The sequence below is a fragment of the Morone saxatilis genome, unplaced genomic scaffold (assembly GCF_004916995.1).
Source record: "Morone saxatilis isolate NCDOM2014 unplaced genomic scaffold, NCSU_SB_2.0 Contig5, whole genome shotgun sequence".
NCBI lineage: Eukaryota > Metazoa > Chordata > Actinopteri > Moronidae > Morone > Morone saxatilis.
This window is the reverse complement of record NW_023340095.1, coordinates 9,815,445-9,830,142: the sequence shown is the minus strand read 5'-3', so window position 1 is coordinate 9,830,142 and position 14,698 is coordinate 9,815,445. Positions and strand designations below refer to the sequence as shown.

General features: G+C 38.5%; 1 protein-coding gene across 1 annotated transcript in view; it reads right to left on the bottom strand.

Moving 5' to 3' along the window:
* Nucleotides 1-2,908, bottom strand: part of pou1f1 (POU class 1 homeobox 1) — a 9,116-nt gene extending 6,208 nt beyond the window's left edge. The window contains exons 1-2 of the mRNA XM_035676932.1: nucleotides 2,773-2,908; nucleotides 792-953 (exon numbers count right to left, since the gene is read on the bottom strand). Of these exons, the coding sequence (XP_035532825.1) occupies nucleotides 792-953; nucleotides 2,773-2,908 (298 nt within the window). The remainder of the gene's footprint in view (nucleotides 1-791; nucleotides 954-2,772) is intronic.
* Between the last annotated feature and the right edge of the window lie 11,790 nt (nucleotides 2,909-14,698).

The window sequence follows — 14,698 nt, the reverse complement described above, 5'->3', positions numbered from 1 at the left end:
GAGAGAGAGAGAGAGAGCTTTATTATCATAGTCACGGTTGTTGTTACCCTGTATGTTGTAATTGTCTTTGTCTGCACTATAATCATCATCAAAACCTCTATCATAGTCATAATTGTTTGTACAACATTATAATATCACTGTGACACTGTGTGAATTATTGATAAGATTGGTTGACATTGAAATCACATGTGACACTGGAGTGTTAACTCTGTATTCACTTTAACTATACCTTATTAATTAATTAGTTAATTAAAACATACTTTTAGTATGCAGATTATGACTGGAACTGAATAATTTAGTGACAGTTGACCTCAGACTGTAGATTTTTGAGACTTGATTTCAGTGCGCTCAAGATCCAACTTCACTACTTACACACTTTTTGTGCCAGGTTGGTTTTAGGAAGCCGCATCCTTTTTATCATCTTCATCCAAGTCATAACCATTGTCAGCATAGGTCAGTAAACAATGATCAGTATCATTATTTACTGTCAACATGTTGTCATAACAGTAACAGTCACTAAACTTGCTAGTAACATTTCCATCATAAATATTTAAATTCACAGTCACTGCTGTAACTACTAATTATTTCCATATATCATCAATTAGTAGTTTAATCTAGGACAAAAAATCAAAACACGGCTGTCACAGTTTTCTTTGATAACATTTTTTCTTAATAAATTATTTAAATGATCAACTGACTATTAGAATTGTTGATGATTTTGAATTGTTTATTGACTAGAAGATTAATTGTCAGATTAATTACACCCATGCAATACCATCACCACCACTCACCTGCCATCATGCCATAGGTGGCCTGCTGGTTGCTGTAGTGACAGGGTGTGACTGGATAATGTAGGCTCGGGGGGCCGTTGCCAAGAGCGTTGCCGAGGGACGAAGTAGACAAGTGCATGTGGGAGCGCTTAGAGGACTGACCCAAGGACAGCCCGGATGACACTGATGGGGAAAAAAGTGGTTACAATAGGACTGGAGAACAAAAAATCAGCAATCTAAGAACTGGATCTGACCTGAGTGCAGGTCAGATTTTCAGGGGCTTTGAAAACTCAAAAAACTCTCTTATATTATATTTTATATACCCTAACCCTAACTGAAACAGCTGCTATGTGTTGGCATAAGATCTTTAAACAATATATTTAAATTCTATCTCATAACAAGTGGGTTCTTAAAGAAATATGGAAGCGCCTCTGAACTAGCATTAACGCCATGGACACGCAGTTTCTCACGCACACGAAAACCTTCCGCTTAAAGCCCATTAAATTAATTATTTTACTTTTCTGATCAGAAATATACTCTAAACCATATTGGCTAGCTATGCACACAAAGACAGCTCCATCACATCAGAAAGGAAGAAAGTGAAAGATGAAGATGATATTCAAACTTTTACCAACGAACATCACCATGATATGAGAACAGATGTGATAACAGTATGAGTTGAACACATTTATTCTTTAAACTAGACAATGGAAAAAAATGTCATCTACCGTAGAATTAAATGCTAACATAGCTAACATGTCATATGTTGAGATATCACATCTTACACAAAAGATGTCTGAAATGAACCCATGAAGAACACAGAGGCAGCATCGAACCAAAACATATGCTTATAAAACCAGGAAAATTAACATAAAAATGTTTTAAATTGTTATATTTATTATGACACTGATTCCAGGCTACATGAAGACTTCTATTTAAAACCTCTGCTTTTGTGTGCTCTTCTCTGAGTGTATTCAAATATATTTGAACATTGTTCAGGTCATGACCTCCTGCTAATTAGATAATTATTCATATATTCATCTTTTTATGCAACAGTTCTCCTTTGCCATGTATGATGATTCAGCCAAGGCTTATGAGGCTGTCTTAAACAATAAAAAATACTTTGCCACTTACTTCTTATGAAGTTAAATTAAGTTACAAATGTTACATACATTTTCCATTTTTTTTAGATGGTCACATTTATTTAGTTCATAGACTCATCTGAAGACAGAAACATAAAGACCAGGTCAACATTTTGTTGCAGCAAAGCAACATCCTCAAAATTCCACAAGTTGTCTAATTAGAAAAAAATATTAAAATTTAATGTATTGTATGACTAATGTTCTGCATGATCTAATCCAGTCTATTCTAAACTATAACAATCAGCAGCCACCCCCAGGAAGTTTTCTCCACAATGCTCCCTAGTGAAAAACCTTGGGGAGTTTGTCAAACTGATAACATATCCTCAAAGCAATTACCCACTGAGTAGAGACAGCTGGGCCAAACCAGCTGATTAGATACATTTACATAATTTGGATTGGCTTTGAATAAATGTATTTTTTTCAATCCAATTCATCCTCCCTATTGCCTGAGAACACAAATTTGCCTTGATAAGGAGGCAGTGAGGAGGCGGCAAGGTTGGGTCAGTTAGAGGTCTATGGGAACAACTTGTAGCCCTATATGAGACATAACTCAGCTGTAGCACCCATGACACCTATACAATCAAAATGCCTATACCCTTTCTTCATATAGCTTCAGAGGGCTGAAGTGGAAGATTGAAGTGGTTGTTAGAGGCTGGCCTTCCTGCAGCTTGCTTTTAACATCATGACAGCACTATGTGGGTTATGCTCCATATCATACTATCCAGACACTACAAACTTCTATTCTCCTCTTACTTTTTGCAGAACAAATTGTTCAAAGGTAAAGAAAAACACAAATAGAATGACACAAAAGAAAATATGTTTAACATTACAGTACAGAAGAACATTTGAGTGCAGCTTACCTGGAGAAACCATGCTGTGAGCATGGGAGGTGGTTGGCAGGCAGTCACTGGTAGAGGCATGGTGCATGAGGATTGGTAAAGGTGAATCTACTGAAAGTTGGGTGAAAGAGTCGGCACTGAATGCCTGGCATGCCATTCTTCTCTGGTGCTCCCAATGGTGCACTGAAGTTTGAGTTGTTTGATTGGTTTCTTTGCTTTGTCCTCTCTGGCTTTATTTGGTCCAGTCTTCTTCCTTTCCTTGTCCTGTGTCTTTTCGTCTTAAAATCTGTTTCTTTGCCTTCCTTTGTTGTGTCTTGTTTTGATTTGCCTTACTTGATCTTGCCTTCTCTTGTCTTTACCTTGCTGCGTCCTGTCTTCTTTCACCTCTCATATCATCTACTGGTCCTTCTGTACCTGGCTCAGTCAAACATAGTTCTCACTAAAGTCACTTGGAAATGTGCAGGTAAAAAACTGTCATAGGTTACCTTTTTTTTTATCAAAGAGAAATGGCTGTCAGCACTTCAGCCAGAACTCTTCACAGCATTAGGCACATCTGCACCCTCAGCCAAGACTCTTGAAGATGAATAGTGATGAGCTTCAGGTTCAAGTTACTATCACTGGTATTTCTGCTCAAAGATGTTTCTCTGCTACTGAGTTTTTTCTCATTAGGGCCTCTACACTGCCTGTCCCTGTCTCTTTTTCTCTATTATAGATGCAGGTAAGCCACTGTCTGTCATACCCTCAGAATTTTGCCGCCCTTGTCTACTGCAGGTATTTATATCCCACCCACCTACAACTAACCACCCCTCTCTCGACCTATGAGGCCCCCTATTTCCTATCAAGCTGCTCACCCCCACCTACCAATCTCATGTCAGTGCTGTTATTACTTGTGTTTGTCTGTACCTGCGTTCTCCTCATCCCGTTTCCAAATCCAGGATTAGGGTACAGAGCGGCTGAGAAACCCGATCCCCACCTCTCTTCCCCCTCTCGCTATCTCTCTGTCTCTCTCCCTGATTACAGGGTTGTGTTGTAGTTGCAATGGGAAAGTAAAGTGAACACTTAGAATTCTCATTAAAATAAAGACTTGTTTTATGTGATAATAGATAATGCTTTGTTTTGAATGTCTGTCCCCCTTAACTAACGCTAAATGCAACTTGGACAAACACACTTGTTTTACCAGACATTTAATTGCCTCACAGAAGCTTTTAGGTGTAAATTGGATGTTTTATGTGGACAGACCAAGTTTGACCTAAGGGTCAGGAGCTCTGCTTTAGCCCTACCACTTTAGCCCACAGCCAAAAACTCATGTAGCATTATCTCAGAGTGAGTAGAAGAAAAGGGTAGTATTGTTTCAGTATGGTGTCCATATTGTGTTGAATGCGGAGCGCTCCAGGTAAGAACAACAGGTCTCATCAGGGAGGATAAAGGTTAATCTGTGGAGTGTAGCCACCATGTGCACTCTGTTGTGTCTGTTTGTGTTTGTGTTTATCCTGGACTATGCTTCACTATTGTTGATGTAGGTGGGCAGCAGATGGAAACTAGCTTGTGGGTGGCAGGCACGATTCAACTTGCTTGAGCATGCAGTATAAATTTGGACTGGATGCACTGAATGTCTCTCCTCAAGTCTGATTTTAAACAAAAGATTTTCAGTTAGTTTGCTAAGTTTGCTGATTCACTCAATTGTAGTTGAAATAAATGTGTTTAGCGCTAAAAGGTTGACAGTTATTTTCATTTATTGAAGATCTATAGAGCACAGTTTGACTTATACATATTGAAAGAATCTTTAAACAATTTCTAGGTGTTAATATCCAAATATAAAGCCACTTTTTCCGTCTCCCCTTCAACATGCAATCTTGATCAAAGTGAATTGACAATCATTTGTCTGATTAAACAAAACACAACGGCACTGATAAAGAAAGCCTTTGTGACAAATAGTCGAGCAAACCAAAATGGACAAATCTCATTACACCTGAGAAGGGTTGGAATAAAAATAAACTGAATCCCCAATATTGAGAAGACAACTGAATGTAATGGTGGGCGACAATAAAAAAAAAAAAATCTCACCAACACCAGTATCATCCATAAAATACAATTCTGTCTTCTTTTATTTGAGCCAACAACACCCACTCAGGCTAAAGACCATCTTCCCTGCTGGCAAATGCAAGCTTATTTTTGCACATACAGAGACTGAACCACCTGTATAATATATAATCTATATAAAACCCTGTTCCACCATAACACTTCATTTCACTGCAGACAAGAACATAAAAGTGTTTTATTGTCATCATTACAAATATCATCTCTACTTTTATTGGTTGTTGCTATTGTCCCATGAAGATCTAAACTGTTTCTGAGGTGAGTCAGCTTAAATTAAAAAAACAACTAAAAATCGAAGCCTCAGAGAGCTTGGATCAAACTCGAGTAGACTGAATGTGCTTTTAGATAGGTTAAAAAATAATCAAAGTGTGAGAGAGTGGAAAAGGCAAACCTTTCCCATGAATAGACAAAAAGACACACACCCACACACACACACGCATACATATGCACATAAAGAGCCTAAACTTAATTAGTGAAGAGACCATGAGTCAAAGGGGTTACCTTAAAGCACCTGTCCTAGATCCCCCTCTTCATCCTCCCTCCCCTTCACAGACACACAGACACACACACACACACACAGACACACGCGCATGTGTATTTACATAGTACAATGTTCCCATGTTGACAAATGGGCTATTACTCTAATCTCTTATACAGACGATAAAAAATATGTTGTAACAAGCACCAAAACAGAAGTAGGCAAACACAGATATATCCCCCTCCCTTCCCCACCACACCACACACACACGCACACACACTCTCTCTAAAGACCACTGATCCATCCAGCGATGCAGTGGGAACAGAGTGTGGTGACACATTCTCACAGGTATCACATCCGTAAATACAGTGTACCAGGTGGACTGTGTGCATGTGTGTGTGTGTGTGTGTGTGTGCGTGTGTAGGTGTGCATGTGTGAAAATGAGAACAAGGTGTGTGATAAACTTGCCAACGTGTGTGTATGTGTGTGTGTGAGTTTATCTGCTTGAAGAAAATGTCATGACCTTATTACACCACATTAAGCTGCAATAAATAACAGCACCATGACACACTTTATGTAAAACCTAATTGTCTGCTCATTAGCAGTTTAGCAGCCTAAAGACAGTGTGTGTGTGTGTGTTTCTATGCGTTGTACAGTAACACCCAGTGAACAATGTTAACAGAGTGTTACAGTAACAATATGTCAAGAACAATAAGTTTACAGTCACCTTAAGCACTGACGTTTACTAGATATACAGTATGTGTGGCAAAAATAGAAAAAATTAACAAATATAGTCAAACATGAATTCAATTCCCTTTTGATAAAGCTGAAACGGCCATTTATGTACAGTAATTTAATTGATTGTTTGATCATTTAGGGTCTATTACAAAGTATTCTCATTAATCCTAAAAGTAGTCAACCTTCATATTTGGATTTACAGAGAAATAAGTAAGTCAGTTTGGAGTGTTACACTAAACCTATTTCCAAAACTATTAAAATGTTAAGCAGCAACTGCAGTAAAACAAAAAGTGGTTTATGTCAAAGATCTCTCTCAGCTGACAAAAATGAAGTGACTGCAGCTCTATGCTGCTGCCGAAGTTTTTAGTGTGTGTGTGTTTTAATAATACAAGGTGAATTTTGTTGACTGACCCTGCGATACGCCAGCAAATTCTTATAACAACCGACCTTGAATAAGAGAATCAGCAACAGTGGTCCTTTTCCAAACCTACATACCACATTTAAAGTGAATTTTCTCAGAATATCCCTGTTTTTACCCAACCAAACCACGAGCGAGGGGAAGTGGGAGTGAAAGTAAGAGCTGAAAATGGCTTTTGTCTTGTTTTTAAATTTCTGCATCCATTCATTATGCAGGGATGAACTCTGAGTGAGGTTGGTTGGCCGCTTGAATACATCATGGCAGAGGTCAGCTCTTCTGATGAATATCAAGCGTACCTTATGCACCACTCTGACCACCATCTGCCTGGAGCTGTGCCTGACTCACCAACCGCAGCACAAAACACCACCCAAACACATCCAAGAGGGCTAATTTCATCAACATATTCAACAAACCCTGTTCGAACAGCAAAGGTTAAGAGTCCATAGGAGGAAACAAGAGCGGGTCCTGAATCTGCTCTCCACGTCTCTCGCAGATTACTATCTCTCCTCATTAAGTAAATGTCAGCGTCAAATATTTGCTGGTTAAATTATATTATCTCCACGTTAATTTGCAGCTTTCAGTTTAGTATTGGACTACGCTGTCATCAAATGTTTTCAGACAAGTTTTGTTTCTCTGCAAATGTTTTTGGTCCTTTTCTTATATAAGAGCAGATATACTATTACTAAATCAAGTGATATGCGTCGGCCATATAGAAAAGATAGAGCATAGGAACTGTATTTTGCATTCTATAGCTCTGTTTAACAAGTTCTCATTTCGTTCTACAGTACAAGAAGAAATAAGACGTGAAGGTCTTTCAGTCACACAATGTCATTATTAACTTAACCCTTAAACCTATTTAACCATGGAAAGGATTTTAAATGGACAACTAACCTTTGATCCACACTGAGTGCTCCACGCCATAACCACTTGTCCTACACTGTTTAAATGGCAGGTTCCATAGAAAGTAATACAAGTGAATAAACCATATAATTTACTATCAAAAGTTTTCAAATGTCCATGAAAACAGCATCATACAAATGCAAAATTAAGCAATATCAATATGCCTAGAATCTCCAATAATTATAATCCACTGCAGTGTCAGTAAGGATAGCGGTGCAGTTAAAAAAAGAAAATTATAGCATAAACTTACTGTGAAATTCCAGCGGGATTTCTTCCATTTCTCTTGAACACAACAGCCACATTTCAGCCACTGAGCTTCAGCCGTGAGCACACACTGTCCCTTTGTTCCTTCTGAAAAACACGCAGACATTATTGGACTTGCTAAATATATTTATTGCACAGCATGCTGAATGTTTAAAGAGACTTTTATTTTACAATCCATATACAATTGTGGCACTGGACGGGTTTCGCCCTCTGTCTTTACATAGTCAACACTACTGCTGGCATACCACTCTTTGTGACTCTGTTCTTGTGATTTTTCTCCTCTGCTCTTTGCAGTGCTCACAATTTGAAGGACAAATGAAGCAGAAGGATAAGTAAACCTAACAGATAGATGACTTTGTTGAAAAGCACAAAAAAAGGGACACTGACATAATGATTCAACAATGGGCCGGACATGATTGAATAAACAAGATCAAAATAAATAATGCTGAATGTGCTGGCTGGATAGGGGTAACATTGTATTAGATTCAATACATATTTGAAAGTAGCTCTTGAAGAATTGAGAGGGAAAACTTGTAAAAAGAGGGTCCGAATAAACTGGGAAGACAAAGACGTGCACCATACACAATGCACACATGCAAATATGCATGCATGTAATGAGTTATAACATGTTATGTAATCAGCTTCATTCAACTATTTCCTCTGCAATGGTAAAAAAGAGAAAAAATCATGAAACAGAATAAAAATCATGCAGGATAGATGTAGGTGGTAGCTAGGCAACAGGCACAAAGGCAGGGCCGTTTACTCATGTGCCCCGTAAGTCTACAAGCTTTATGAGTTTGCATCTATCTTCTTATTTGCTAAACAAGGGTTGTGCTCTATGGGTGTCCATAAATGAAAGCTGCAGGGGATGGAATATCATCTTTATCTTCATGTCGTACTCAGTTACGTAGGTGGAGTCTGCATGGAAGAAAAGAAAAGTGCCTTTCTGTTCAAATGTAACAATTTGTTTTTGGTGACTGGGATAACTACTAACACACTTCAAACTGGTCAAGTCAAATTTTGGAACAGATATTCATGGTCTCCAGATGAAGATCTCAATGACTTTGTTGACTGTTTTCCTCTAGTGCCCCCAGGAGGTAAAGGTTTTCACTAATCCATTATCTGCCTCCATTTCATGCACATTGTGCTATTGCCTCACCTGACCACCAGGAGGCTACAGGGCTACAAGCACTGAGAGAATCACTAAACAAGAGGAAAAGAGAAAGACAGGAGAGCGATGCTCTGACTCCATAAACCCCAGAACGTTCCCCTGAGTCCTGTTCATGCACAGCTGCAAATCCAGCAGGGACACCGTCCTTGCTGCCGTCACTCTTGTTGAAAGGCTTATCTGTGGTCAGTTCATTAAACAGAGAAATTATAGTTGGTGTTAGAGGGAAAAATCATTACATGGGATCAGAGTATTTGTTGTTGGCAGGCTCAAGCAAAATGTATTTCAGATGATGACAGGCTCCTGACAGTCTGACTGATAAGCTGGTTAAGTTCATGTTGGGCTATTTATTTATCTGGATCCACTCAGGCTTGCAACTCACTGACAGCTGTTCACATACAATAAAAGACAATGTAATATAGGTACAAGCCTTAAAGTTAAATGTAGAATAAGATAAGGCTCGGGAAGCTCTCAGGTGTACTTAGCTCTCCCTGGCTGACAGCAGTTTATACTATAGTGCCTGATGCAGTTTAAATTGTTTACCTCTTACACTCTGCTGAGCTACGAAGCTATGAGTGAATGTGGAAAAGGCAGTGTTGTAGTGCCAGGTGTGTTACTTAGCTTTCACAGAACTCAAGAGCAATCAATTCATCTTTTTTGTTCGCCAAAATTGTATGTGATACAATTGTTGTGATGTCATTCTTTTAAACCTTTAATAAGTGGCCACTTTGGGGCATTGGAGACAAATTCAGACACATGATCACCTGATGGGTTGATAGCTTGAAGCAACAATTGCTTACACATTTGCAGAGGTGGAAAAAGTGCACACATTCTTCACTAAAGTAGAACTACAGAAGTATGTGTACTTTGTTACTGCCCACCTCTGCACATTAGGCAGTTGTGAGGAAACATCATTTGGAGTTGTGTTTCTGACCACCTTGCAAATGTTTATCTCTGTTTTGGTCTCAACAAACTCTTGAGGGAAATATCTGGCTCTTTTCAAAGTTGCTAACTTTGTTGTTTGGTGCTGATCCAGTGGCAGTGGGTTCTTAGAGCTTTTTAACTGAAAACAACACTACATTATGAGAATGGTGAGAGTGATAAGTAAACAGTAAAGTTATGGACCGCACAGCTAAATACTGTGCTGAAAATCAGTACGAAGATGAGGGGGCTGCAGATAAGATAAGACTTTATTTATCCCACGCTAGGGAAAACCACTTGTTACAGCAGCTCCAGATAAAACACAGCAGATAAGAAAAAAGAAATACAAGTAGAAAAGAAATATAAACAAGATATAATGGAAAAAATAAAATAAGAGTTGGATGTACACTATATACAGCTTTTAATAGAGATGTGATATGACGTGAAATAGAATATTTCACAGGTTCCAGCAGGAGGTAGTGGCATGGTGTAAAAATAAATAATTGCACTGGACAAAAAAACAAAAAAATTTTGGTTCATTACTCACTGCTCTCATCAGCCTTGTTACCAGCAAGTATAGGCTACGCTACCTGTCCCCCAAACAGCAGACAGACAAAGATAGCTACTAGCTGTTGAACACAGAGAGCCAGGTACTGCATTTCATCAGGAGTTGGTGTAGAGAAAAACCAAAGAGCTAAACGGAGAGTAAACTGCATACCACAGGTGACCAGAAACAGGACTCCAAATGANNNNCCCAAAAAAAAACAGTGCCTTTTAGTTTTAACTTAAAATCTTTACTTTGATAATGTTTTTAGTCCTGCAGAGTGTTAAATTCCAACTTAATCTCTAATTCAAAAGTTAATCCTCACCAAGTAATACAAAATAAATAAAAGATTTTAGAAGAAATGGTCACTCAGCCAAGGCTTGTTCTGGCCACATGGCATTAACTGAACCAGTGGGCCTGTATGCCCCTGCTGACTCTTTGATGGTGCCATGGGAGTAGATTAAACAAGAAAGAATGACACTGACAGGCACAGGATCTGCCACTGGTACGTTAATAAGCATCAGACAAGGCAGTGTAGTAGGACAGCTCTGGGTTTAATATGCAGGCCAGGTCTTGTCTGTAGTGACAGGAAGGCAGGAAGCATGAGAAAGCATTACGTTTGAGTGTGCCTGTTGCTTTTCCTTTTCCTCTGCTAAATTCAAAGAGCTGCTATGATAAAAGCAACACAGCAAGTAAATTAAAAGGTGTGATAATTACACAGATGATAAAACAAATATCAGTAGAAAATGTGCAGCACAATAAAATTTGAAAACAATGAGTCTTCTCTCCCTCTCTTTGTGAGTCTCTTTCTGTGTAGTAAAGACCAGAGCTCAGAGGCTCAGATCAAACGGTCGTGGTGATGAAAAGAGCAGGTCTCCGAGGGCTGATAGAGAAAGGAAGGGACGAGACACAGAGATCAGAGAGAGGGACCAAATGAAGGCTAATTTGCCATGATGGTCCAGACTGTAAGTAAAAAGCTTCAAAGAGTAGCAGCATGAACTTAAGATCATTGGTCAGATTGTGTGATTGTACACAGATCATCTCCACACACCACAGAGGGGCCTGTACAGTGAAATGCATCTTTTTCCTAATCAGCTAACCTTTGAAGATCATATTAGTCATCTTACATATTCCAGCTCAGCTACTTTCTATTGCTGTTGTCGCCTTGAAGGACACCTCCGCAAAATTGTATTTGAAAGGAACTACACTGACTGCTTGGTATGCACTCAAGCTGCTGACAGCCAACTGTTTGATGTTTTTTAAGGACCCTTCACAACTTTGATATAATGAATACGCAGCATGTGTCTAAATGGAATGATTAAATCCACAATTAATACGCCTTCATTATCTATTTACCCTCATGCCAACCTTCACCTCCACATAACACACCTACAGGTTTTCTTATTAAGCTCCATGCCAGCCTCCTCCCAAACTATTTAAGTGGATGGAAACAAGTTATTTATCATGTTTACAGGCTAAAGTTTCTTGTATATCCGTGACAACTAAAGGTTAAACAGTAAGAATATAAAATCTTGACATATATGGGGTAACATTAGGGTAACAGCTGCAGTAGCAGTTATATTTTTATAGATTTGCTCAACAGCAGTAACTGTCATGTGATGAAGAAAACATACAGAAAAACTATGGTAAATATTGGACTTCAATATTACAATCATATGGATGCAGAGAATTAATCCTGCACTGACTTTCACGACCACAGTTTGTCTCTGCGCCACTAAAGAACATGTTTGTTTTTTTGAAAGATGACAACATGGGAATAGGCACTATATTTTATGGCTCACTGAAAAATACAAGTAGTTGTAGAAAGAGCTTATTAACTTTTTTGTCACAACAACCAACAGCGAACTCAAGGGAGTCCCTCCTACACACGTATTTGTGCAGTGCATGCTGGTAAATACACAATTATTGAGGCACAGCATGGAGAAAACTGTGGCGAAACCCAGCAACAGAAATCATACATTTGTCATACAAATTCACATTTATAGGCATGTTTCATTTGCAGTGATTATTTTTCAAATCAAAACATGTCAAGCAAGTATAATGACTTTTATTAACACAATTTTATTGTGGCAGTAGGTGAAACAATAAACCAAAATTATGATTTTTTAACCAAATTGTTTTTGTTGACTTCCTAAAATTAATGTTTTCTAAACTGCAATCTTTATGGTTGAAGTTGCTATACTTAATATATTTACATTAACAATGGATGAAATGAGTGCATGTCATTTGAAAGGTGTCATGTTAATGATGATCCCATAGAAAGTTCCAGCCTGACTCTTACCATCAACTCTTCTGAGCTTTTTAACGTCTTTACCCTCAAAGTCTTTACTCTCAACCACTTGATAATCCACAATGTGGCAAGAACATTCCTGCAATCTATAAAGTGGGCATAATCCTTAAAATACACATTTAACATGCCTTTATTCACAAGATGTTCATTAAGAATTAAATCAGAGGTCTCAGCAAAATCCTGAAGTATTAGTAAGTATACTGTATATTATGTTCTTGGCTGTAATAACCGTGCTCAAAGTTCAGTTGACACAGATTAATATGAACTAGTTCACATTAATGTCTTCCAGAGCCACTTTACAAAATGCTGTGAGTTTGTGTTGGGTGGAGGAACATTGTGGCTGCTGGCTCTTGTTTTTATCTTTTATTAATGATTTATTGTGATCATCATTCCCTTAATGAGACGGCTTTCCATCCATGGATATATTGTTTTCCACTATTTTGTTTCCCTTTCTCTTCAGCAGTGTGCTGATGTAATAGCATCGCTGGAAAATTAAAGTGAAACTCCTTTTTGTTACTTTGGTAGTTTGTATTGAGTTTGAACTCAACTACTACTAACTGCATGAGCGTTGTTAATTAACTGTCACCATACTAGGGCTGCCAGCTCAGAAATTAGTCAGTTCCTATGGGCTATGGCCCCCTGGTGGCTGCAGCTGCTTAGCTGTTAGCAATTTGAGGTTCAGTATCTTGCCCGAGGACACATTGACTGGACCAGGACCAGGAATGGAACCACCGTCCCTCCAATAACTAGATGACCCACTCTACCATCTGAACCACAGCCACTCTGATTAAAGCAGGTTTAAGGCAAATAAAACTAATTGGCTAAAGGTTGTTGACAGGTTGTGGTCATGTTTAAACATGTGACTAACCCTGTTATATGTCATAGTCACATCCAACCATCTACTCTGACCTCCTCCCTAAAAGGTTTTGTAGTTAAAGGTCACTTGTCAGGGAAAAAAAGTCATACTGCTTTAGATTTATTGCACGGTGGTGGTTCACTGTCATGTTTTGTATAGGACAAAATATCACGTGTGCTCATCTGATCATCCTTGAATTGCTGCTCCAATTGCACAATCACTCCTCTGTACCAGTGCTCCCCTGATGTCTCATAGCATTTTTTCACATTGACTAATAAAATGCTTCACCAGGATGAAATTAGACTCACTTGCCTTGAGAAAAAAAAAGACACAAACATAACACACTCATTTTATAGACTATGCCAAATGTTACTGAGTCACCATGGCAACAAAAGATAGCACAGCAGCAGATCACCTGTCAATCAAAACATCTCATGGAGAGAAAGGCTTGTGGATCTCAAGGAAAGCTGTCAGAGCCGCTGCATGCTAAAAGGATGAATAAATGCACTGATAAAATAAACAGATAAAAATACATTATATTCCTCTGCTGCTAGGGAAGAGACACCTGAATGTAAACCAAATGGAAAATAAGATGCTCTTCCTTAACTCTAACTGAAGTACTGTGGTATTTATCCACATGGCAACAAGACAAGTTGATCATTGCAGCAAGTAGCCAAGCAGGTACAGCCTGCCATGCTGCAGTACAACACAGCCAAGACCTGAACCAGAGCCCTAAGGCTGTATTTGCATGAACAATGGTATGATGTTGGCTTGGGTGCAGAGTCACCTCAGCTCAACATGTAAGATCACATTTCATTTATAAAAAAAGAACTTTTAAATGCATCAAAAAAGAAAAGTCAAAATACTTTTTTAAATTACACACACATTATATCTTTGGAAAGTTTATATTCAAATTATTAGAACATTCAGCACAACAACAAGAGAAAAAGCATAGCTGTGCACTGAACGTTAACAGCTGCTAACATTCTGCAAGGTTTGGCATCATCACTCTTCATACAATAAAACAGTGGCTCGAGTCTCCACAAAGTGATTGTGTGTTGGAAGCTTCTATGGCTTTAGCTATATAATATCAAGGCTCCAGACCAATGGGCTAATTTCCCTATTTAAATTTAGTTAATTAGTTCATTATTAGACAGCTATCGTGTTCATGATAGTCAATTTTCAGTCTACAAAAAAGCTGCAACAGGAGTTGCTAGGAGCAGTTGTCCATCAAAGAAGTATGCACGCTTAA